General features: G+C 47.6%; 2 protein-coding genes across 5 annotated transcripts in view; both read right to left on the bottom strand.

The window, feature by feature from the left end:
• Positions 1–3092: 3092 nt before the first annotated feature.
• mlnr (motilin receptor) lies at positions 3093–6636 on the bottom strand. The gene is made up of 2 exons (XM_062551947.1): positions 5802–6636; positions 3093–3403 (listed from the first exon to the last, which is right to left on the bottom strand). Exons 1-2 carry the CDS (start codon positions 6634–6636, stop codon positions 3093–3095), a joined length of 1146 nt encoding a protein of 381 aa, XP_062407931.1.
• A 2699-nt stretch (positions 6637–9335) lies between these two features.
• Positions 9336–26401, bottom strand: part of fndc3a (fibronectin type III domain containing 3A) — a 70016-nt gene continuing 52950 nt past the window's right edge. For all 4 annotated transcript variants that reach the window (XM_062552083.1, XM_062552082.1, XM_062552084.1 and 1 more), the window contains 12 exons: positions 25499–25637; positions 25024–25092; positions 24750–24868; positions 21880–21985; positions 21275–21450; positions 20798–20911; positions 19819–19968; positions 18623–19002; positions 17999–18211; positions 17357–17523; positions 16167–16291; positions 9336–12378 (listed from right to left, as the gene is read on the bottom strand). In XM_062552083.1, coding sequence (XP_062408067.1) covers positions 12064–12378; positions 16167–16291; positions 17357–17523; positions 17999–18211; positions 18623–19002; positions 19819–19968; positions 20798–20911; positions 21275–21450; positions 21880–21985; positions 24750–24868; positions 25024–25092; positions 25499–25637 — 2073 coding nt within the window. In that variant the 3' untranslated portion in view covers positions 9336–12063. The remainder of the gene's footprint in view (positions 12379–16166; positions 16292–17356; positions 17524–17998; positions 18212–18622; positions 19003–19818; positions 19969–20797; positions 20912–21274; positions 21451–21879; positions 21986–24749; positions 24869–25023; positions 25093–25498; positions 25638–26401) is intronic.

Raw genomic sequence — 26401 nt, 5'->3', positions numbered from 1 at the left:
GCGTTATCTCAGGACTGGACAGCAGTGAGGTCACCCACACAGGACGTCAGGATCTGACACCCCCCTGTGGAGAAAGTCAGAACTGCACTGTCGTTCAGATTGGTAGTAGGCGATTAACAATTATAGAGTAACATATCCCCAAAGAGTTTACTCTTATAACATCGTCAGCTCATTTGTGTGCTATATCATAAAGTTTTCTTTTATTGTTACATTTTGTAGAACTGTTTCAATGTTTACAGTGATAGTATGATATTTGTAAATATAGTTTATAACATGATGTAATTAAGGCTACTTAATATAGTGCTGTGTGAAAATGATTAACATCAAAAACAATATATTTCAGCAGGATTGTTTCGATTTTGTTACATTTTCATATATTTAATATCACACTTGATGGCAATAATGATCCCAAATACCAACGTGCCATGGAAACAGCAATGTACTACAACTTAATCATCAGTTAAAAAAATAATAATATACAGTACAACTATAGCCTTCTGTATGGTAGTCTATTACACAACAATCCAAACGTTTTCTGAAACCCTGGCCTATGTTACCTCCATTAATGTCATCCCAACTGAAGCCTGATTTGTAAATGTTTGTAAACAATTGTAACTTACTTTGATACAACTTAAGTGTTTGGCAAGAACTGTAGAAGTCACTTAGTTTAGAATTATTTACAAGGGCACATGTTGGCACAAACATATCAGAAATTCAACATCCTTAGTGTCAGCCATCTATTATACTATGCTAAAACTCAAACACGGACATAGGAATCAGTTGACACAACAGTGTGTCTGTGTGTGTGTGTGTGTGTGTGTGTGTGTGTGTGTGTGTGTGTGTGTGTAAAAACATTATTCTCAAGAAGATCCCCCATTTATTCTACAGAACTACAGTATTACAGAACACAATATACACAGCAACAGATATAAAAACCTGTGGACTTCCTGACATCCTCAAAGTATTATACACAGTCAGAACAGAAAGGTTTCTTGGCAAAACATATGTTGTTAGGCTGGCAAGAATGTGAAACCCAAACGAGGTCTGAGGAGTCAAGTCAGCACAACAATGTCCCTAGCTGACTCCAGTGACGTTGATTCATACGTGTGAGTGGGTTTTACCACATTTCTGGTGTGTTTGTGCATTTCTTTTTATGTGTTTTCAGCAATGCAAGCTGTCTTGTCTTGGTAGGCAGAGCAGAGTAGAGCAGAGCAGACATTTGCCGGCCACGCAGTCTGAGAGAGGTACTTTTAAAGTAAGCACTGCACTGCAAGCCGCCCTCATCTCTTTGAGCTCTCCCGAGTTATAGATAGAAATTTAATAGAGTGCCCGGCTTCAGAGGGGCACATTAAAGAGAGCTAGGTATTCTAGAGTCCAATAAACAGTTTGAAATAGACATGGAATTAAAAAAACACGGTTGTTAGAGAGACAGACAGGCCACTGGACACTTCCATCAGCCCTGAAAGAGCATGTACATGTACCCCCAGTAGCCACACCAAGACACAGCAGAGTAAGGTCCCTTCACCAAAACACACTTTAAATAAGATATACTAACACACATGTCAAACAAGACATTAGCCACGCAAATGAAGACCGATGAGGAACACACCATTGGCACAAAAGAGCTTTGCAGTCATGAGACGGGTGTGTGTGTGTGTGTGTATGTGTGTGTGGGTGTGTGCGCAAAGATTAGGGCCATAGCCCTGGCACAGACTGATACCCCACTGGTGCCTCCTGACAAACGACACACACTTTTATCTGTCTCTCAAAGACATTAGCTGGAGGGAGAAGGGCAGGGCCATTAGTTTGGATATGGTGATGTGGAAGCCAGGCCTGCCACTGTAAATCTGCCCAGGAGGGAGTAATGTGATCGCAGTGGTCGTCTGCAGAGCTGTGGAGGGGCACGTAGGCAGCACGCAGCACTTTGTGTTTTGGCCAAGGGCGCCAGGCTTTTACCCAGGGCTCAGGTGGCCACCGACGCAAGGGGGGGAGGGGGGCGCGGAAGGAGGCATCTGCATCAGGCGAATTATTCACTCAGAATGCACCTCGCGTTCAGGTTCACATCCTGAAGGGCTCTGGCTGCGTATTTATGCTTCCTGTCTACATGGGTGTGAATGTTACGAAGGATAATGAATATTGGGGGTAGAAGCTTTGAAAACCTTCCGGCCGTCATGTGTCAAAGTCTTTTGTGTACACCGATCAATTGCGGATAATGTAAGAAAACAACAGAAAGATCTATTTTCAAGGTACAGTAGACGTGAGAAGAAAAGACAGAAAAAAAGAGTCTATCTTGCTGTGTGAACAGAATGTGATTTAACAAGTCCTGCTGGCACCACCATTAGCCAGACAGAATCATCTGTCACTTCTGTGGGTGTTAAAGTATTTCTCTGGATGGTGTCCTCCAGTTAACTAACAAGGCTGCTCAATTACTCAACCCCCCTCAGCCTATTTCATTTTTGATCATAATTACCCAGGTCTAACATATTACAAGTCTGTACCCACTCAGTCATTGTCCACTAATCCCCCACTCCTACTGTACCCCCATCCAATCATAATAGCAATTGGCTGTAATGTTCTTATGAAGAAATGCTTTGTGTACATAATTCTGTAATGGATTCTACTGAGTGATGCGAAGCAATAACAATAAGTTTTGTTTTTTTTGCCATGTAAGTATTTTTTTTTTTGCAAGTTTGGGTGAATTGATCTCACCCTTATCACTGAGGGCAACTTAAAAGGACCTTTGGAATATTTGCCTTTCTGTAGCTGTGTGTCCAGCTCATTTCTCAAGTTCAGCCTCTCTCTACTCACACCCTACTCTTCCCATAGCAGCATTACACATTGATCTAAAGATACGGTATATATTTTCCTTTCCCTCTCCTCTCAGTCTCTTCCACCTTGCCGTTTTGCGCAGGGGATGCTCAATAACGTTTCCACGGAAACCTCACCTCAAGTGTCTGTCTATCCATTCCCTGCCTCTCTCTTAAGACACCAATCAGGCTCTCAGTGGAGGCGCCTAATACCATCACCACTCTTCTCTTCTGCTGTCCATTCCTCTCTCTCTCTCTCTCTCTCTCCCTCTCTCTCTGTCTCTCTTAAACCCCGGTGAAGGTCTCGGTGCACGTGGCGATGTCCTCGCGGACGGAGAGCGCCCGCGGCTGCCCGGGCCGGTGTCCTCCGCGCCGTCGGCGCAGCAGGAAGAGGCGGTGCGCGGCGGCGCGGTACTTCTTGGACATGAGGTTGTAGAGGACGGGGTTGATGGAGGCGCTCAGGTAGCACAGCACCATGGAGGCCACGTTGATGTTCTGGCTCAGGCGCGCCTCGTAGTAGTCGTTGGCGTACGTGAAGAGGTTGCGGCCGATGTGGTAGGGCAGCCAGCAGATGGCGAAGGCCAGCACCACCACGGCTGGAAGGGACCGAGAGAAGACAGAGAGAGAGAGAGAGAGAGAGAGAGAGAGGAAGGAGAGAACATGTGAACAAGGAGAAGAGCAAAATTAGAGGAAAAACAATCGAGTTGCGGTAGGAGGATAGAAGTTAAGATGAAAAAAATTGGAGACAGAAAACAGAAACCTGGAACTGTTGGTTCCTCAAACTGTATTATGTCAGCTGTTTCAACTGCTGGTTCCAAAACCTAAATTGCTAGTCTCTGATTCCTCTCCATCTACAGTATATCTAACTTCCACTCTGAAGGTCTGAAAGTCTGAAAGACTTTTAATTCTGGTGTAGACCAAACACGTTTTTCCTTGAAGACACTAAATCATACCACCAATTCCAGCCTCACACCCTCCTGAGTCCTGACAAGTAACAAGTTATACCCTCCACCTGTGACTGAGCAAACCCAGGCTTGGTCATCCGTCATACCAGGGAAGTGTTTGCTGGTGTTGGGAAATGGGGGGGGGGGGTGTGAGGGTTGTCGAGTCTGGCAAGTCGGCGTGCTGATTGTATGGAGCTGTTGTCATCTCCAGCAGGAGGTTAGTGATTTAGTGACTCCATCTCCAGATCTCTACCCCTGCTCTTGGATTAGTGCTCAGGCATTCCGGAGCAAGGGAGCGTGGAAATTCCTATTAGGGTCTGATTTACGAGACCAACACCACACACCCCCACCACCACAGACACACACACGCACACAGACACACACACACACACACACGCACACAGAGCCCTACCCCCATCCCCACAACCACAATTCAATCTTAGACTTAACAAACGTGGTATGGCGGCCTTGTTCTGCATGTCAGCCTAATGACCGACATTAATGTAATAGAAGATATGGCGAATTAAATATTTACAGACGGCAGAACCATGGGCTTTTGTCTGTTACTGTAAGGAAACCCCAGGGTCCACAAATCAGACGGCTAATCCGGTTGGTGCCAAATAAACCAGATGTTTATGGAGTGACAACTGAAGAGGAGGGCTTTAGTAGGCTACAGCAGACATCTTGGTCTGTTTAAGCGGGGATGTCCTGTAGATTAAAAATCAATCCAAAATCACATCAAAATGCTAAATGGAAAATAGTACAAAAAAATGGAAGATAACCCTTAATTATTATGATCCACTCCGGAACTCTTCTGTATGTTCTTTGAACACGTAAAGAGGTAAAGGTCGGCATTAAGGTCGACAGCGTGTATGTTGTAGGCGTTGTTGGAGCGCAGTACACGCACATGAAGATGAAACAGATGTGCTTCTCCTACACATCAAGGTACAGATTTCATTAAAGCAATATCCCACCTGTGTCAATGGTTTCACACCTTCATGCATATGCAAAGAGATCCACTCACTCTCTCTCTCTCTCTCTGTCTCTCTCCCACACACACTGACACGATATTGCTAGGTGCCACAAACATATACCTATATATACAGTATATGCATGGTGACTACTGTATACGTAGTACATATACCTCTATTTTCTTGTGTAGCTAAGAATAAGTGACAGGTGTGTGGAGCTACAGTTGCTATTGCATGTTATTATATGTCTTTTCTTCCTCAACTTTATTCATTAAGTGTGAATATCCCTTTCAATTATCACCCACAAATGTGTTAATGCAGACGATTCATAACAAATTTCACATATTCTGTCTCTCTTTCTCCCTCATTCTCTCTCAAACACACACACTTCCTCCCAAGGTGTTTCACTCACTAACTCACTCACTCATTCTTTCTTTTTTGTTCATTCTTTTCTTTCTTTCTATTTGCAGTGAACTATATGGTGCCCACAACACGACACAGTCAACCATCAGTCAATCGCTCATTCATGGCCTGTCTCTCTCACTTAATCTTTCACCTACAGTTTGTCCATCCAGACTTACCTCTATTCATCCACACACTTTCTCTCGTCCAACCTTCTTTAATGTCCTCCCTCTTGAATTTCCCCTTGGGGATCAATAAAGTATCTATCTATCTATCTATCTATCTATCTATCTATCTATCTATCCATCTATCCATCTATCTATCTATCTATCTATCTAAGAAGAATAGAATAGAATATATACTTTTTTGATCCTGTGAGGGAAATTCGTTTCTCTGCATTTAACCCAATTTAACCGAATTAGTGAACACACACACACACAGTGAGGTGAATCACACAGTAACCCAGAGCAGTGAGCTGCCTGCCCAACCAGCGGCGCTCGGGGAGCAGTGAGGGGTTAGGTGCCTTGCTCAAGGGCACTTCAGCCGTGGTGGACTGGTCGGGGATCGAATGGGCAACCCTCCGGTCACAAGCCCGAAGCCCTAACCAGTACACCACGGCTGCCCACGGCCGCCCACCCATCTCCATCCATCCATCCATCCCTCCCTCCCTCACTCACCGAGTATCTTGATGGTCTGGCGGTGTGAGCGGGCCCTGGCGGCGGCGCACGGCCCCCGCAGCTCCTCCATCTTGCTCTTCCACAGCTTGCGCCCGATGGAGCCGTAGAGGAAGAGCAGGCACAGCATGGGCCCGAAGAAGTAGACGGTGGACACCCAGATGGTGGTGTTGAGGAAGCCCGAGTGGATGGCGTAGCTGGTGTGCTTGCACTGGCGCGTGCTGTCGTCGGCCAGCGTGGCGTTGTCGTACTCCACGCCCACCAGCAGCAGCACGGGCGAGGCCGAGAGCAGCGCGAACGCCCACAGCGCCAGGATGACCAGCTTGACGCGGCGCTTGGTCACCACCACCTTGGTGCGCAGCGGGTAGCAGATGGCCAGGTAGCGCTCCATGCTGAGCGCCGTGATGTGCAGGATGGTGGCGTACGTGCAGCCCTCGTTGATGTAGTGGTAGATGCGGCACACCAGCGGCCCGAACACCCACGGCACGTACTTCCACAGCCGGTAGAGGTCGAAGGGCAGGCTGAAGAAGATCAGCAGGTCGGACACGGCCATGCTGGACAGGTAGAGGTTGGTGGTGGTCTTCATGTCCTTGAAGCGCTGGATGATGAGGATGGTCATGGTGTTGCCCACCACGCCGACCACGAAGAGGAGCAGGCACACCACGGTGACCGGGATGAGCGTGGACGCGGGGAAGAGCGAGTCGCCATAGTGATGGTAGTCCGCGTAAAGGTCATCGATCATCCTGGCGGGGGATTGGTCCCCGGCTCCGATGCTGGGATGCAGGTTCGCCGGAATGCCGCCGCCGGGAGTGACGCGCACTCCCCCGTCTAGTCGCATGCAGAGGACGCCAAGCGGAGTGGAAGCTGAAGCTTCTCCCCTTCTCTTCTCCTGGTCCGAAATCCCAACTTTTTCCAGAACAGAGCGGACAATCCTCCACACAAAATCTTAACCGTGGCGCTCCAAGACAACACAGGGAACCTCTAGACTTCCAACAGAGACCAGAGAACATAGAAATACCACACGATCGTCCTCTCTCTCCTTCCTCCTTGAGCCGAGATGCTGAACGGTAAACCTAGAGGAACCTAGAGGAGACACCGAAGGTTCCAGCGCGGACCCTTTCTCAGAGGCTGGGTTCTTCAGGAGCTGGAGTATAGGGGAGCAGGTCACCTTCCAGTCTGAGCTCGGCGGCAGCAGCTGTGGAGTATGTGGAGCGAGCGGCTCGCAGTGGACCTGCCTGTGTGCCGGGTCCATCAACAAGTCTAATTCCTAATCAAATAGAGCCACTGGAGGAGGAGGAGGAGGAGGAGAGGGGGAGAGGAGGAGAGGGGGAGAGGGGGAGAGGGAGGGGGAAACGACCAAGCAGAACAGGGTGGGGGGTATGAAGGAGAGACGGAGAGAGGGAGAGAGAGAGGGAGGAGACACTAGAAGGGGTAAGAGCTTTTCTACATGTATCCATCAAAGCCCTATAGAATTACCCTATAGCATTATTCTTCAGATAAATGCATTTCCAATTGAATTGCATTGGAAATAAGACAAAATAACATTGGCAATTTAAATAATATGATTCAAGCACAGCTCATATACTGTCACCTGCATGGCCACAACCAGCTACAAGATAAAAAGCAATCTGCGAAGGGGGAAGCTATACATTTCTTCCACATCATTATAACCACCATCAAAGCCATTATGAACTACTTAAATAACATATTTGTATTGATAAAAGCCATAGGAGCAGTCCTATCCTCCAACAGTGGCATTATCAGCCATGTGCTATCAGTCTGCCACTGTTTGCCATCCTATCCTATCTTCCCTGATGATGCGTGTACATGCACAATCTCTTTCTGGAGATAAAATGAAAAAAATGAACGCTGGACGCTCGCCAAGTGTCCTCTCCGCTCCTTCCCTCACACGCCTGGCTGGACGCGGGATGGTGGAGTGGCTCTCGTCCCTCTTCTGTGTCAACAGGTACACTGGAGGAGGACAGCGAAGCATTGACAACAACAGACGAGGAGAATATTATAGTGTAGTTATATTATATTGGCTATTCTGGGAAGGGACCCTGTGAGGAGAGAGCCTCTCTCAGCGCGTCTCAAGAGTGCGATCGGGTTCATCAGGCCAAGCGACTAGGGGTTGTTCTTTACATATGAGAGCTCAAATAAACATGCACAATGTACACACACACACACACACACTCACACAGACACACACACACACACACACACACAGAAACAATGAACTCGGTCTCCATTATTCTGTCTCTTCCTGATAAACTTGTGTAACCTGGTGGGTCTGGGTCTGTTTGGAGTTTACCTAAAGAACATGTCTATCCAGCTCTATGTGGCCATGTTGTCTTGTTCGTCTCTCAGGGGTGAGGGTGGGGGGGGGGGGACTCTCTTCATCTCTTGACAGCACTGGACTGGTCCACCAGGCTCAAGCAAACAACGTCTTTGTAGAGGGGGTGGGGGGACTAGACAAGAGCGCAGACCTCCGCAAAGCGAAAACATAACTGCCTCCTGGATCCAGACGGTGATATGACGGATCGCTCCCAAAATGTAAAAGTTTCTTCCTTGGGTCATTTCAGACCTTTCCTGAAAATCTCAACGAAATCCATCCATAACGTTTTGAGTTATCTTGCGGACGGACGGACGGACAGACGGACAGACAGACAGACAGACAGACAGACCCCGATGAAAACATAATTTCTTTGGCGGAGGTAACAACAAACATCACCCCTCAAACAACCCTTCGCTTAGGCTTATAGAGGCGAAATAGAAGAGCAAGGAGTGGAGACGCCTAATAGCCCCCTTACACTAAACAACTTTGACAAGATTTGAGAAAGACTGTAGTCTTTTGAGTAAAGCTTGAATGGGGGGGCATTAGTTAAAAAACTACAATCTTTCAAGAATCCTTCCTAATTTATCTTGTCGATGTTGTTTGGTGTAAGGAATAAGATGCAGCATTTAGCACCAGAGCTCCTCTCAGTCGGAGTCAGAGGGGGCACATTTGCTATTGACAGGCAGCACAGCAGCGGCAACCTGGCTAGCTGGCAAAGGGACATTGAGATTTGTAGCAAGGCAAGGAGAGGACATGGTGGTCCCTCATGTGACACAGAGGTCCATTTATTAGGCCGATTGCTGCTGGCAGGCCCGGCCGGCGGGACATACATCCTCAACAAGGAGGATGTTTATATGAAGATGCCGCGTCATGGCACCGTCCCTTTGGGTCCCACTGTTCAAATGAATTCTGCGCTGATGCATTAGAAGAGATGCGTTGCAGAGGATAAAAAAGCACAGTGGCTACTTATATGTTCAAATTAGATTTTTTTGTTTTTGTTTTGCCCTTTAGATTTTTGTGATTTGAAACAAACAAAGAAACAGCAACAGTTGTTTTCCATTTTTCTTGGTCATATGTAACACCTTGCCTATAACTTGCAAACAACTCTGCAAAACCCAGTAGAGGCTTTGACTGAATAAAACCATGAAACTGAGTCATGAGTCAGTTATTTATGATGAACCGATGAAGAAATATGTCGACAATGAAGAATTATAAATCTTTTATTGTGCATGGATCGTCTGTAGATATCATGGCTATACAGATACGCTTTAGATACATATTTATGATTATACATTTCTTTTATTTCATAACGAACAGTTTAAAGTGATATGTCTGGTATTATGTAGAGTATAACAAATCTCTCATTTTGGAATGTACGGTGTATGAGGTAACTGCAAACATTAAAATTACATAAAAATGGTCTCATTTTTTTGTGCATATTTTTTTTTCCTTTTTGTAGCTTCCTTTCTCCCAACAGCCAATAGTAGGGGGGTCTACCATGGTGACGGAAGGTGCTAAAATGGCACATATGTTGCAATTACAAGTTTTAAATCACTATCAAAAATAGGAATTTGAGATTTTTGAACAACAGGGAGACATTGCAGAATATCGAGAAGACCAAATCATGTAATTCTTTTTTCTTTTTTAAATCATCGAAGACTTCTTGCAAAGTACCTGTTGTACATTTTTTTTAAACTGTTGCAACAGCAATGACCGTTCCCATAACCAAACACATCACAAAAACCCTATTAGCAGACTGCTACACTGTATGTGTGTTCCGCGTTCGCAATCACTCACAAAGACTTAAACACAGAGAAAAGGCAAGTGTTAGATTTCACAGGAATTACATGACGAACGAGCACATGGGTTTTCACTGCCGTCTTTCTGATTTGCATTTCTGCACAACATGTTTTTTTTTTCCTTTTTTTTTAACGATTTTCTTTCTCTGGACAGAATTAACTTAAATTATTTTCCAATATAAAAAAATAAACCTCAAATGCATAGCCCTATCCCCCTCCCGACTCAGCCCACCCACAGCCCGATGCCAACAAACAGGGGGACCAAAGGATTTCACAAAATTAATATTAAGTTCATTAATTAGATACTCTTGTAATTATCTTGTACAGTACATCAAAATTAATATTGCTAAAAAAAGTAAAATTAACATAATCAGTTTAAACTAAACTTAAAAATAATAAATGCAAATTTAACCAAAAACGCTAGTTGATTTGGATTTAATCAGCGAGCTCCTGAAGTCATTTAGATTTTTCTTCTTCTTTTAATTATAACAGTTTCATATACCAGTTTCAAAGACTTTAATATATTCAATAGAACTACGATTTTTAAAACACCCAAGACAAGAAAAAGGACTTTGCACAATCCATCTGAGAACAGTTCCAGCTATCGCATCACAAGCAGGCGATGCATTCAGTCAAGTTTCATCTCACATCCCTTCATTCACTAAGGTGCAAATACCAAAGATGAGTTTTCCAGAAAGCGTACTGTTTTTTTTTTCATATTCTTTTTTTTCTCTTCCTTGAGCTGAGCAAATGTTTTGGAGCAAAGCAGCAGCTGTATAACTGTAAAAACAAGCTACAGTAACTACTTGATATTAAAAAATAACTCTTCTAAAGTTCTCTTTTCTTGTTAGATTGGTTCTCACTTTTGATTTTTTTTATTGTTTGTTTGTTTGTTTGTTTGTGTCTACCCCCACTAAACCCCGTCATAGGTTATTCCCCCTTCGGGAATGACGGCCCTCCGTGTTTCTTTACTGTACAAAAATATACTAAGCATTTCTCTAGTCATTTTTGCATCCTTACACATTCGGAACATCAAAAAGGTCGGAAAGTGCTAAATGAACGTTCTACGACGCCTCGGCGGGCCATGCTGCGCCACTTACGGGTTCCTTCCTGGTTGTGAACTCCTCTCCCAACATTGGAGGGGTCGGGGGTCGGGGAGAAAGGGAGGTTGGGGGGTTCACAAGTCCTTCTGGGGGCCGTCGAGGCAACCCCACGGCTTTTTTTTTTTGTCGCCGTATGGGGTGGCCGTCTCGGGCACGTTCCTCGGAGATGACCACTCCAAGAGTCTGCCGGCACAGTCCCCACAGTCCCTTCTGCCTCACACGAAAAAAAAAAAGGAAAAAAACCCACCCACGAACGCTTTCTGGAGAAAGGCCTGGCCCACTGGCCGTGGCTGCCCCTACAGAGCCGGCTGACCAATCAGAATTCCCCATACCGGAGCTAAAAAATACATATATATTTATATATATATATAAATAACAAGATGCTTACATCTGCACATATATGGATATATACGTGACTGAAATATACGTAGTTGGGTGAATGAATGAGGAGCTGAGCTGAAGGAGAGGAGATTCTGGAGCAGACAGTCATTCTCTGAACTGCTCTTCACCCCCACACAACACACAGCCCTACTGAACCAACAGAGCTCCTCTGACAGTGAGAGAGAGAGAGGGACCAAGGGAGGGTGAGGGAATAGATGGAAGGAGGGATAGATAGAGGAGATAAAGCGAGAGACACCAGAAAAGAGAGAGAGAGAGAGACCTCCTTTCCATTGTGGATGACATTTTGAGTCTCACAATGTAAATTAGACAAAGAAAGGAAGAAATAAATAAAAAAATAAAATAAGGAAAATTCAACGAATATAATGATACAGTAAAGAAAAAGAGAAATAAAGAGAAACGCAACAAAAAAAACAAAAAAAAACATTGAAAAAACAAAGCCGTACAGACCATGTCGGATTGGTGGGGGGTTGCGGGGATCGTTTGCATGTATACATGGGGAGGGGTTTGTATGTATACATGGGGAGGGGTTTGTATGTATACATGTATGTATTTAATGTAAGGGTGGATCTGTGGTTTTTGTTTTCCTCTTTAGCACAATCCTTCACTTCTCCGCGGGCCAGTGTCTCTCACTTGATGACAAAGTACTGGATGACGAAGGCGATGAGGATGCCGCTGACGCCGAAGAGCAGGATGAAGATGAGCGTCAGCTGCTCGTCCGTCAGGCTGCGCTTGGGCCGCCGCGCCTCCGCCGCCCCGCGGGCGCCCGCCGCCGCGCCCGCCTCCGGCGGCGGCCGCTGGGGCGGCAGGAAGACGGTGGGGCTGTAGGGCCCGGCCAGCTCGGGCGCGTCCTGGCACAGGCGGTGGGCGCAGACGCGGAAGCGGTACTCGCTGGTGGCCTGGAGCCCCGACAGCATGTACGAGGACGAGCCGCCCTTATACACCTGCCACGGAGAGGGAGGAGAAGAGGAGTGTACAGTCAATGCCCGGGTTTCCCAGATTCTTTAAGAAGCTCTTAAAGGGATATTCCGCCATTTGTGGAAATACGCTCATTTTCCACCTTCCCTCGAGCAAAACAATCGATATTTACCTTGTTCCCGTTCATCCAGCCATTCTGTGAGTCTGGCGATACAACTTTTAGCTTCAGCCTAGCATAGATCATTGAATCGGATTAGACCATTAGCTTCTCGCCTGCTAGCTTAATGTTTAAAAGTGACTAATATTTCTGGTAATTTTCCCATTTAAAACGTGTGTCCTCTCAAGTTAGAAAGTGCAATAAGACCAACTGAAAATGAACCCGGCCGTTTTTCTTGGCTGATTTGACATGGAACTACATTCTCATCTGGCGTAATAATCAAGGCAACTTGCAGCTACTGGCACTACTACTGCTTGATGTCTATGGGGACTATTTTCAGATGCTGCATACGATATCACTGCGCCTATGGTACGTTTGCAAGTTGCCTTGATTATTACGCCAGATGAGAGTGTAGTTCCATGTCAAATCAGCCTAGAAAAACGCCAGGTTTCATTTTCAGTTGGTCTTATTGCACTTTCTAACTTGAGAGGAGACACGTTTTAAATGGGAAAATTATCAGAAATCTTAGTCACTTTTAAACATGAAGCTAGCAGGCGAGAAGCTAATGGTCTAATCCGATTCAGTGATCTATGCTAGGCTGAAGCTAAAAGTTGTATTGCCAGACTCACAGAATGGCTGGATGAACGGGAACAAGGTAAATATCGATTGTTTTGCTCGAGGGGAGGTGGAAAATGAGCGTATTTCCAAAAATGGCGGAATATCCCTTTAAGTGCTAAGAACTTCTTAGGAGCGTTCTTAGAACGTTCTTAGAGCACTCCTAAGAAGTTCTTAGCACTTGTGGTACAGTACTGTACTTCCAATGAATCACTGCTCACATTTGAATAACACAATCACATCGGCCCACACACATGTGACCCCCATACGATATATTTATGCTAAAGGGTAGGACAACAACTGGAGTGATGGAGGGATACAAACCTATCTATGGGGGAGGGAAGACAGGGGAAGAGAATATTCTGCCTGCTAGCTAGCGTCATCCTTCATTGTGCCTCCCAGTAGTTTCTATGGTAGCCTGTAGCTGTTCTATCTTTCTCTGACACTCTCCCTCTGTCTTTCTCTCTCTGACACTCTCCTTCTGTCTTTCTATCTGTCTCTGACACTCTCTCTGTCTCTCACTCTCTCTATGCCTCTCTCTTTCTATGTCTCTCACTCTCTCTCTGTCTCACACTCTCCATGTCTCTTTCTCTCTCTATGTCACACTCTCTGTCTCTCTCTCTCTCTCTCTCTCTCTATGTCACTCTCTCTCTCTCTGTCTCTCCCTGAAACACAGAGGACAGATGAGGCATGAAACTGGCCAGTACTTTTCCATGGCACCCAACATCCAGAGAGAGAGAGAGACACAGAGTGACACTGTGTGTCTGTGTGCGTGTGTGTGTGTGCGCAAGTAAGCAATAGCTGATGTCAGGAAGGATTTACTGCGAATACTGTTGCCGTCACAAACACAACACACAGCTGGCCAATTCTTCAGGTGGTGCCACGTGCGCACATACACACAAACAAACAAACACACACACACACACACACACACACACACACACACACACACACACACACACACACACACACACACACACACACACACACACACACACACACACACACACACACACACACACACACACACACACACACACACACACACACACACACACACACACACACATACACGTGTACACAAACACACACGCACATACACCTTTGTCCAATTATGAATTAGCCAAAATGACATACAAGGTAAAGAAGGTGAGGTTTGTAGAGTCTTAAAGCCAAAAAATACAACATTTTACAGTGGCACACACAGACTTCAGGGATGACTCATACAGATGCAGCCTGGTGTGTGTGTGTGTGTGTGTGTGTGTGTGTGTGTGCGTGTGCGTGCGCACATACATAAACGTTTGGCACCACCTGAGAGGAACAAAGTGTGCTGGAACTGAGAGTGGGGGAGGAGAGTGAGAGAGTGAGTGAGAGAGAGAGAGAGAGAGAGAGAGGGAGAGAGAGAGATGGTGAGAGGAGGAGAACACAGAGGAGACAGGGAGGAGGGGAGAGAGAGGGAACAAAGAAGAGATGGAGGGAGGGAGTGAGGAAGAGAGGGAACACAAAGGGGAGAGGGAGGAGGGCAAAGGGGGAACACCGCGAGTGAACACTGTACAGATCCGCAGAGGATGCCACCCAAGACAGACCAGACAAACGGGGAATGAAAAACTAAAAAAATCTCACTCGAAATCAGCCCAAAACCCCCCAAACACACTCCACACTTCAGAGAGTAAACAGAAACCGTCTACTCTAGTTCAACACCCGGCTAATCAACAACCAAAACAAACTCTCGGGAGGTTTTGGGTGACTTAGTCCGGCTTAGTTTGTATAAACAAACTTAATCCAGGAGATCTAAAGTTTGCGCTTTTCCTCAGAAAACGATTTCAAGTTGGCGGTGGGATGATAATCTTCAGGATGTGAGGGGCGGACTCATGTCTCTTTTTGAACTGATACCCTTTCACCGACGGGACTCTGACCTCTGCACCTCACTGGCACGTCTCTCTAAAGCCACACCCATCCCACTAATGTACAAAATGGCGCGGACGTTTCTGTTAAAAGGTCACGCAAACAATCCAGCCTTCAATCAGAAAAGGTGAGCAGAGCACCAGGATTGCACTAGCTGAAACTGAAGCTAACGGCTAACGTGTCCTCTTTGCTGGGGCGACTAGTATGTGGAGATCCAGCCGTTTCTACCCATGGCCGTAGCACACAGCTGTGTGGGCTCGGAGATGAATGGCGCAAGAGCTGGGCACTGACGTTGTCAGGGAGGACCATGCAAGATACGCCCGGATATGATATTCATTATGCCAGCTTTATTTCATTCGCCGGGGCTACCGTCCCGGGAGATTAGCGTCACGCGGGCATGACAAAGCGCCATCACTAACCGCCATTAGTCCACATTAGCATCCCGCGGGAGCGCCAACACCTGCTGTCCCTCAGCAACGACCTACACCCCCCCCCCCCCCCCCAACCCAACCCAAGCTAAGCTAAGCGGTGATGGAGAGTGGCCTTCAGGGCGTGATGGAGACAGCGGTGAGGAGGATGATGGGAGGGTGGCGTAAGGGTACCAGAGTTCACAAGACCAAAAAATCGGAACAGAGGAAATTCAGCAGAGGGTATTTTGGGGACAGCGGGAGCTGCCTTGTTGTACTGTACTGCATTTCTTCATAAGGGTCACAGAAAGGGCTATCAGCGGACTATGGAACTGATCTAATCCTGACTTCTATGCAAGAACAATGTCAAACTCAGACTCTGATGCTACTTGGATTGGACAGGGCGGGGCAAGAGAAAGAATGACATCCCACATGCATAGTATGGGAAAAAAAGAATAGTATAGAAAGTGAGTACAGAGCACTTAGTGAGTAGAGAGAGGGTACAGTAGACACTGCCCTCCTGTACTGTCTGTCTCAATTGGTGCACAGGGAACACTGGAAAACTCTTCGGTGCCCAAAACAGCAGGCTGAACATCATCAGTATTAATACTTGTATAATACCTTGACCTCAAAGCATAAGTAAATACATCACTGCCTTGGATAAATGCATTTTGTGAAATCAAAATCACAACGAGTTAGACATTAAAGACTCGAACATCGTCCAGGTTACCTGTTTGAACTCAGAGTTTCCCAGCATGCTCTGCAGGGTGTAGCTGATGGGGTCTCCCTTCATGGGCGACAGCGCCTCCCAGCTGAGCTCACAGGATTGGTCGCCCACACGCTCCACTTTAGGAGCTGAAACACACAAAAAAAAAACGTTGCGGTTACTCAAGGTAACCTCGATACTCTGAGGATGCAGGACGTCAATACTTCAAGGACGGAAATGTTATCCTGGGAGCCATTTGACCCGAAAGAAAACACTTGAGCAGCATGAACGAGGAACAAGTCTGACTACATTCACATAAACACACACTTCTAGTCTGAGCACAAATACTGTTATATGTTTAACAAGACAAAGAACAGAAAGGGTTAGATACGGCTGACGCTGAACGGCAGTTCTAAACAAAGTTCAAGTCCAGAGGTGTGAGGGGTTGCAGCAGCACAAGCTGTTGTCTGAATATCCTGTCCCTTGTCAAGCCATCAACATGCCACCATGGCGCACAAACGCTGACCAGGTGTTTCATCTGCCACCCACATAATACACAAATGAGTCAGCTAGCTACCAGGAAACAAACACACACACACACACACACACACACACACACACACACACACACACACACACACACACACACACACACACACACACACACACACACACACACACACACACACACACACACACACACACACACACACACACACACACACACACACACACACACACACACACACACACACACACACACAGTCCCAAGTGAGTGAACCCTTTTAAAGCGCTGCAGCTGGCTGATCTTTACAGCGACACTGAACATTTTCTAAAAGCTGAGTAACATCTGACTCTTAAAAAAAAGGCTTTCAAAAATCAGTGAACCAACCACAATGACATGGAAAAATGGGCAATAAAAATGAAATGCTAGTTCAGGAATATGCTTTCTATCTGAGAATGGCAGCAGTCAGCTGGTACATTAATCCATAGATAGAAGACCACGATGCCATGTTGAGGACTAACACAAACAAACAAACAAACAAACAAAGGGCTATCCATAGATTACAATCAAATCTGTGTTGCATGATTGCATCTGGTACACTCACAGACTGGCAGAACTCAACTCAGTATAGTGAAAAACACTAACCATGAACAACAGACACACCTGCAAAGTGTGTGCGTGTGTGTGTGTGTGTGTTGGCAGCGTTTACCTTTGAGGGCGGCGGGGGGCGAGCGGAGAGTGGTGAACGTGTAAACATTGGAGAAGGGGCCCTCCCCCGCCTCATTAAAGGCTTGGATGCGGAACGTGTAAGAGGTAGATTCATTCAGCCTCTGCACTTTATGAGTGTGGCATGGTCCTTTGTACAAGGATGCAAATCTGGAGAGAGAGAGAGAGAACAGAGAGAGAGAGAGAGAGAGAAAATAGAGAGAGAGAGAACAGAGAGAGAGAGAGAGAAAATAGAGAGAGAGAGAGAACAGAGAGACAATTACAAAACATGCCCTCAAAACAATGCTAATGCACAGCACTTCAGAAGTAATGACCAACTGAAATTAAACATGTGAATGCGCGCGCGCACACACACACACACACACACACACACACACACACACACAAACACAATTGAATAGAGATATTGTATACACACACACACACACACACACATAATTACGTAATTGACAATTTCACTGCATTCTTTACATCAGTAATCATATGTATGTGACAAATAAACATCATTGTATCCTTGTTCACATACAGTATACTCTTGAATAGAGATATTGTGCAGACCTGCACATACGTTGGAATCATTGTACAACACTGCAGGACACGAACACACACACACACACACACACACCTTCCATTCTTGTCCTCCATCTGTAGGTGGTACTGCAGGGCGTCGGAGGTGGTGGCCTTGACGGGGCCGTCGCCCCACTTGAGCCGCAGGGTCTGGTGGCTGAAGGCGGTGCACTCCAGGCGGGGCGGGAGCGGCGGCAGGGGCTTGGTCTTCAGCTTGAAGGTGTGGCTGAAGGGGCCCGCGCCCAGGCTGTTCAGCGCCTGGATCCGCACTCTGCAGGGGGACACACGGAGCACGGGACCAACATCAGTGCTCAAGCTGACCACTAGACAAGATTTCTCAGATTTCTCAGATTTTTCTGTGCATGCATAATGCATACACATACTGTACACAGAGGTCCTAGATATTGGGCCTTATGTATGTGATGTTACACTGTGGGACCTTGAAGATGTATTTAGTATCAGTGCAAGTGAATATAGTAGCTGATAAGTGTGTGTATGTGTTTGTGTGTGTGTGTGTGTGTGTACAGTATGTGTGTGTGTGTGTACAGTATGTGTGTGTGTGTGTGTGTACAGGTGAATGAGAGTGTGCCTGTGCCTGAAGATGGTATAAATATGTAGGCTTTGGAGGATGTTCTAGTAAACACAGGAGTGTGTGTGTGTGTGTGTGTGTGTGTGACTGTACCTGTAGGTGGTGTCTGGCGTCAGGTTCTGGAGGATGTATCTGGTGACGGGCCCGGTGAGGACCGGCTGCCGCTCCCCGAGGTCGATCAGGTACGAGGTGATCTCGCTGCCGTGGTCGCACGGCGCCTCCCAGCGCAGGCCCAGGCAGGTGGAGGGCGAGTGGAGGATCACGGGCGACTCCTCTTCGTCGTCCTCCTCCTCCTCCTCGTCCTCCTCGTCGTCGTCTTCCTCGCTGACGCGGCGGCGCGGCCGGGCCGGCTGCTCCACCACCATCTCGCTCTCCCGCAGGGCGTGGACCACGCTGACCGCCGCCGGCACCGAGCACGGCGTCTGGCACAGCACCACCTCGCTGAAGGGGCCCGCGCCCGCCACATTCAGTGCCTACGCACACACACACACACACACACACACACACACACAGACACACACACACACACACAGACACACACACACACGCACACGCACACGCACACGCACACATAACGTCAAGATGGAATTCAGTCAAAAAATCTATCATCATACTGATATGAAACCGTAACAGCATAAACAGAAACTTTCAGAGTGTTGACTGCATTGTGTGTATAGACCGCACCCATGTGTTGCATGCAAATAATAAAAAAACAATATATTGCCCGCAACCTGTACTAACCACACCCATGTATTACTTTATGATAAATCAGAGTCAGATGGTCGTTTAATAAGAAAGAAGAATGAAGAAAATAACTACATTCCCACGTACTGTACAGCCTGCCCCTGTGCATGAACCTTATGGCTAAAGAACGTTTACAAAACCTCAGTTAATAATCGAGAAATATATATAAAAATGATCAATATTTATTTTAAATATATATTTCTATGCATTCAACATACAATTTATTTTCTGTTCTTTGTTTCCACTAGCAGGGATCAGAAACCTTCTTCCACCACTAGGTGGAGTTAATGGTTTAGAAATCCAGTGCCATCCACCCTTATTGAAATGCAGTGGCGATGTTTTTTTTTTTTTAAAACATTATACTTCACAGCTGACAGGTAAAATATAGGTGAAACCGGGATATGATGATGTGTCATTCTTTTCATTGAGAAGGCGGACAGCCCATGGCAAATGAAATCAGGAGTGTACTCAGCCAGCTGACAACCTCTCTCAGCTGAGAGGGACACCGGAAATTTTCGGTGTGTGTGTGTGTGTGAGTGTCTCACCTGTACTCGGCAGAAGTAGTTGGTGGCAGGTAGGAGGCCCTTCATCTCATGGCTGAGCGCTGGTCCTGAGTAGCACACCTGCATGCTTCCCTCAGCTGCGCCCCACTCCAAGCGGAACTCTGTTACCGGAGCACCGTTGCTGGGGGGAGCCTAGAGAGAGGCGCGACAGCAGAGGCAGAAACAAATAAATAAACACGGAAGTAACTAAGGAAGTAACTGCAAACGTTGGGGCCTCCACTGACCACACAACAAATAGCACACGTGATCTATTTAACTATGAGGTACATCTGTATAGCTTGCTTTACTGGTTTGCTATGGTGAACACGCTGAATTAAAATTGATCAACACATTCAAGGTAAATCATGTATCATCTTCAACCACCACACGCATAAGCACACGAGGCCATACGCAGCATTTGTGACAAAGTTGTATCTTTAATTGGACTGGCTATCACCAGACCTAGCTCACTCTTTTAAGATAGAACATTAGTCTGGGGAGTCTGCATTGTGCTTTCTACTGCACAGGAAGCGTGATGAACGGGCAAGGCATACAGTAATTTCCCGCAAATAAGCCGCATTGTGTATAAGCCGCAGGGCAGTGTTTTATGCAAGTTAAAAGAGACAAAACCATATTAATACCATATTAACTGCGCCCGTGTATTAACCTCACAGCTGAAGAAATTTAGCAAAATCAGTGTATAAGCCGCGGCTTATAGTCGGGAAATTACGGCAAAGATCAGGGCTTACTCTGGTCTGCATAAAGGGGGATTCCCTCCCAACCCCCTTGCAATAATAGAACGCGGAAATGTTAGAACGTTTGGGCCTCCTGCTCCGCCTTTACCATCTCTGATTACGGGTAGTTCAAATGACTCTGTACGAAAGCGTTGCTTTGTAAAGCCCTTTGCAGGTTCAAATGTGCCTGCACCAGCTGCATGGTGCTGTGTGTGGAGTGAGAGGGCCAGAGCCTAGTGGTGCCTCACCTCCCAGCTGGTCACGGCGCAGGACGGGGATCTGCAGGTGACGTGGGGCGCTCGGCACTGCTCTGGGGCCCCCGGGCCTGTGGTGGCGTCTGACCTCTCCGAGAAGGGACCATACTGTACACACACACACACACACACACACGCAGATAAGTAAGTGAGTGAAGAAGTACATACACCACAGCATAGATACTGATTATTATGAAGAAACACATACACACACACACACGCACGCACGCGCGCGCGCACACACACACACACACACACACACACACACACACACACACACACACACACACACACACACACACACATACAATATACAAACATGTAGTAATCACACAATCTCAAAGACATATTAATGAAGTCATATAATTACAAAGACCCACACACAATTATTCCTTACTCTGAACATACTGTACAAATAAACACAAACCCGATCAATAGTTTATCCATATGTTCACCTGCTGTGATCCTTACCCCTGCTTTGTTGGCCGCTCGGACCCTGAAGCTGTAGGTGCGTCCGGGCAGCAGGCTGCTGACGGTGCAGTCCAGCTCAGAGCCCTGGTACACCTCCCTGCCCTCCTCCGCCTGGGCCACACACACCTCCACACTGTAGCCGCACACCGCACTGCCACCGTCCACCTGGGGAGGGCCTGAGAGAGGGGGAGAAGAGAGAGAGAATCAGAGAGTTGCACACCACACACACACACACACACACACACACTACAAGTACACAGACACACACACACACACACACACACACACACACGCACACACACACACACACACACAGCAATCACCAGCACACACTATAATGTTCACACCCCATCCCAATATCTGTTTAGAGTAAAGTGTTTATGACAATGCGCTCCTATAGAGGGCACCATAGGCATACATATAAAAACATACAGCCCATAAGGCCCCCTTTCAATCACACACACACATACAGCGCATAAGGCCCCCTTTCAATCACACACATAAACACAGAGAGAGAGAGAGAGAGAGAGAGAGAGAGCGAGAGAGAGAGCGAGAGAGAGACACACACACAGACAGACAGACAGACAGTGTATGGCAGGACTCACTCCAGCGCAGCTGCAGCTCTCGTGCTTTGGGTCGACCCGCCACTCTGGGGGGCTGACATGGACCAGGGGGGACGGCTGGAGTCTGTACCTGCAGGGGCTCCGACAGCTGTAACACACACACACACACACACACACACAGGATCAATTGAGTTGTCTAACCCAGGCTGTCCCCCTTAGTGACTTTCCCAGCATTGTGTGGCTGATTCGCAGACAAAATCCAATCATGCCAGCAACGTCTGTGCCAAAACCTGGCATATCCGTCAATTTGCTCGAGTGTGTGACAACGCTCTGAGTCTGAGTCACACAGGTTCTGGAAGCAGCCACACACACACCCCACCTCTCCCTCCACACCAGCCCCAAATCAGCTCATCTCTTCCAATCCTGTTAGTTGGTGTGCATATCAGCTCGCTCGCCTTCACTGTCAGTCTCGCCGAAATTCAGGCACCACGTGAGCCGTCACTCACGTTAGGTCTCGGAGAGAGCGAGAGCGAGAAAGAGGAAGAAGAGAGAGAGCGAGAGAGAGAGAGAGAAAGAGAGCGAGAGAGAGAGAGAAAGAGAGAGAGAGAGAGAGAGCGAGAGAGAGCGAGAGAGAGCGAGAGAGAGCGAGAGAGCGAGAGAGAGCGAGAACTGCACACAAGGCCGTCACCGGCGTGAGTCACGCTGCTATTCTGGCGTGGCTCAGGCGCATAAATGCATGAGACAGCAGCCTGGACAGCCTGCCAAAGCAGCCGCGCTGCGGCTCCCGATTCCACCCGCCGCATTCATGAACTGGAAAAGCAGGAAAGCCCGGGATTGTGTTTTAGCGGCTGCCTCCCAATTCACCAAATCCGCAGCTCCAGACAGCGTGCCAAACTATCGTGTACACACACACACACACACACACACACACACACACAAGCGGGGTGGCGAGAGTAGACGTTGCCATATGGGTTAGGATCAAGGACTTGACGAAGAGACTCTGCGAGAGCGCGGCGGGTTTTGAGACTCACGACGGAGCGGCTGGTACCTCATTGCACCTGACGGCACCGAAGAGACGACCGACACACCAGTCACGCACCTCTCTTGGGCTCTGGCGGGCGTGTGTGCGCGCGCATGCGTGTGTGTGTGTGGCTGTGTGTGTGTATGTGTAGCGACGCAGGCAGGGCGAGCGGAAACAAGCGAGCAAACAAGCTCCCCTGCAGAGCCATCATCTACAACCCCAATCATCTCCACACACTCTTTATTCATCATAATGCAACCCACACTGTGCTACACGGTGCCACAAGGGCACTCCATATCTTACAACTCCACGTAACCTCTACATTTGGGCAGCCACAGCTTCTCTGGTCGGCCGCAAGCTAAACAGTGAAAACGCTTGTTTATAACACAGCACGTCCATCTGTCATTGGGTTCATTTCCCTGACCCACACTGGTTGTTACAATCTGCTATACTTTACGCATCAAAGGTAACAACATCTTACAGCGTGTGTGTGTGTGTGTGTGTGTGTGTGTGTGTGTGTGTGTGTGTGTATGTGTGTGTGTGGAGTTTCTACAGGCTCTGGGTATTTATAGCCTCCTCCTAGGGTAGATGGGTGGCCTGACCACGGCTCCCAGACTCCTGTTAACATAACGCGTTTGGCGATTGCTTACATAAGGGTGATATTTAGGCGCTTGGACCCCGAGCGGAGTGGGAAACAAACCGACATGAGAAGGTCAGGTCACTTTTATGAGGTCCTTGTGAAGGTTTTACAGTAGCCGTGCGCGGCCGCTAACTGAAGAGGAAAAAAAAAAAAAAAGAGAGAGAGAGAGAGAGAGAGAGAGAGAGAGAGAGAGAGACGCACAGAGGCTGCGTGGCTGCGGGGCTGCAAGGGAGTCGTTTATGAGTCAATAAGTCGGCGCGCATCGTGGTGTAAAAGACTGCTGAGCCCACGGATGACTCGATAAATGGGCATTTTTTACTGTGAGTAAGAAGCAGTGACCAAGGCAGGAGAAAGGGGGACAGAGACGGAGTATATAACAACCAGACAGGAGAGGGGGAGGGAAGAGAGAGCGATATACCGCTTTATCTTCTGAGGATGACAGAGATAGAGGGAGAGAGAGAGAGAGAAAGAGAGACAAAGAGGGAGAGAGACAAGGAGCGAGAAAGAGATAGACAGAGGGAGAGAGAGAGAGAGAGAGACAGATAGCAAGACAGAGAGCAAGAGAGAGTCACAGTCACAAAGTGATTTTTCATGTGCAGGGGTGCAGAAAGATTGAGGGTGAGAATGACTATAAAGGAGAAGACTGTGAAAATGAGGAAAAAGAGAGAGAAAGAGAGCAGGAAACGTAAGGAGAAAGGGAATAGATGTGTGATGTGATGTGTGTGATGGACTGAGTAGCGGATGGAGGAGTAGATGTGTGATGGATAGAAGAGTGGATGTGTGATGGACAGAGGAGGGAACGAAGGAGGGGATGGGCTATCGACGGAGGACTAGATGTGTGATAGACAGAGGAGTGATGGAGGAGTGGATGTGTGATGGACAGATGAGTGGATGTGTGATGGACAGATGAGGGGATGTGTGCTGGACAGATGAGGGGATGTGTGCTGGACAGATGAGGGGATGTGTGCTGGACAGATGAGGGGATGTGTGCTGGATAGATGAGGGGATGTGTGCTGGATAGAGGGGTAAATGTGTAATGGATAGAGGAGTGCTGGACAGAGTAGTGGATGTGTGATGGACAGAGGAGTAGATAGAGGAGTGGACATGTGCTGGACGGAGGAGTGATGGAGGAGTGGATGTGTGATGGACAGATGAGGGGATGTGTGATGGATAGAGGAGTGCAGGACGGAGGAGTGGATGTGTAATGGACATAGTGGACGTGTGCTGGACGGAGGAGTGCTGGACACTCACCGTGCTCTGGCCTCCCTCACTCTCACAGGACACTCTGGCCTGAAAGGAGCAGCCTGGCTTGAGACCGTCACACACACACTCCATCGCAGAGCCACTGTACACCTCTTCCCACGTCGAACCTGGACACCCACACACACACAAACATTTTACATTGGCACAGGACAAACACAGAAACAAACCACCAATGCATAATACACACACACACACACACACACACACACACTAGTTGGGACTAACACATTTTCAGAACAAAGTTTGCAGGTATCCCACACACCTGTCAGACCTTCCGACATCTCCACCGTGTACTTTGTGATGTCTGAACCTCCGCTATCTTTGGGGGCATCTGAGAGAGAAGGAGAACATGGTTAAGACTCCAGTCATTACTGCTGCACCTCCTCAACATCATCCTCATCCTCATCATCACCATCATTATTTTAGGTTTCCTGTGAACACCTCAGACAGCACCCTGTGTGCATGTCATGATATCGTATACCACACACTCTTGTGCACACAAATGAACTTATGACAATGAACAAATGAATTACATGAAGCAACATAAAGAGGCCATAGTAATGCACCTGCATATACTGTACAAACACAGACCAGAACAGATGGAATCACACACACACACAAACACAGACACCCACAGACAGAAATAGGAGGATGCAGACACACACAAACACAAACAGGTGGACACACAGACAGACAGACACATCCAGACAGAGACACACAGACACGTTCCCACTCACCCCAGGTCAGGCGGAAGCTGGTGGGGTTGGCCTTGCCCCTGAGCGAGGGCCGGGGTGGACAGCCCGGTCGGTCTGGGGAGGTGACGATCTCCGTCACAGGGCTGGGGTTGCTCTTGCCCTCAGTGTTGTAGGCCGCCACCTGAAGAGGCAGAGGAGGAGGAGGAGGAAGAGGAAGAGGAAGAGGAAGGAGGGGAGGAAGATCAGCCAGGCTGATGTGATGGCCGACAGCGGGCTAGCACAGATTTATCACACTGATACCAATCTCATTATTACAACAAAGAGAACATGAGTACACAGGCAAATATGCTATCTCAAACACACAAACACACACACACACTTAACATAAACATGCAAGCTCACGTTCTCTTGCACGCACACGCATACACAAACACACACACGTACACACACGCACACACACACCAGTGTGAATAATTGGGTGTATGCCAGAGCAGGCTGCTCGGTGTGTAATGGCTGATGCTATCAGAGGGCCGGCCAGCCGAGGGCTTAGATGGGATTAATGAGAGTTTGTTTTCTGGGCCACACTGCTCAATTAATTCCCCTTCCCTCTGTTCCCTTTCCGCTCCCCGCCATCACACTTGCACTCGCGCGCCCCTTTTCCCCCCTCTCTCTCCTTCCAGCGCAGTTCAAAACTCTGTCTCCGTCCGTCTCTCTCATATCACTCTTTCTTTCTCTCTCTCTCTGACTGTCTATCTCTCCCTCCCCCCTCTCTCTCTTTCCATCGCAGTTCAAAAACTCCGTCTCCGTCCGTCTCTCTCATATCACTCTTTCTTTCTCTCTCCCTCCCTCTCTCTCTCTCTCTCTCTCTCTCCCCCTCTCTCTCTCTCTCCATCGCTCGTCAATGCGCGAGACTCCGATGCTCCTGGCAACCAAACCGATTTGGCT

The sequence above is a fragment of the Sardina pilchardus genome, chromosome 13 (assembly GCF_963854185.1).
Source record: "Sardina pilchardus chromosome 13, fSarPil1.1, whole genome shotgun sequence".
NCBI lineage: Eukaryota > Metazoa > Chordata > Actinopteri > Clupeiformes > Clupeidae > Sardina > Sardina pilchardus.
The sequence above is the reverse complement of the archived record's forward strand: the minus strand, read 5'-3'. Positions and strand labels throughout refer to the sequence as shown.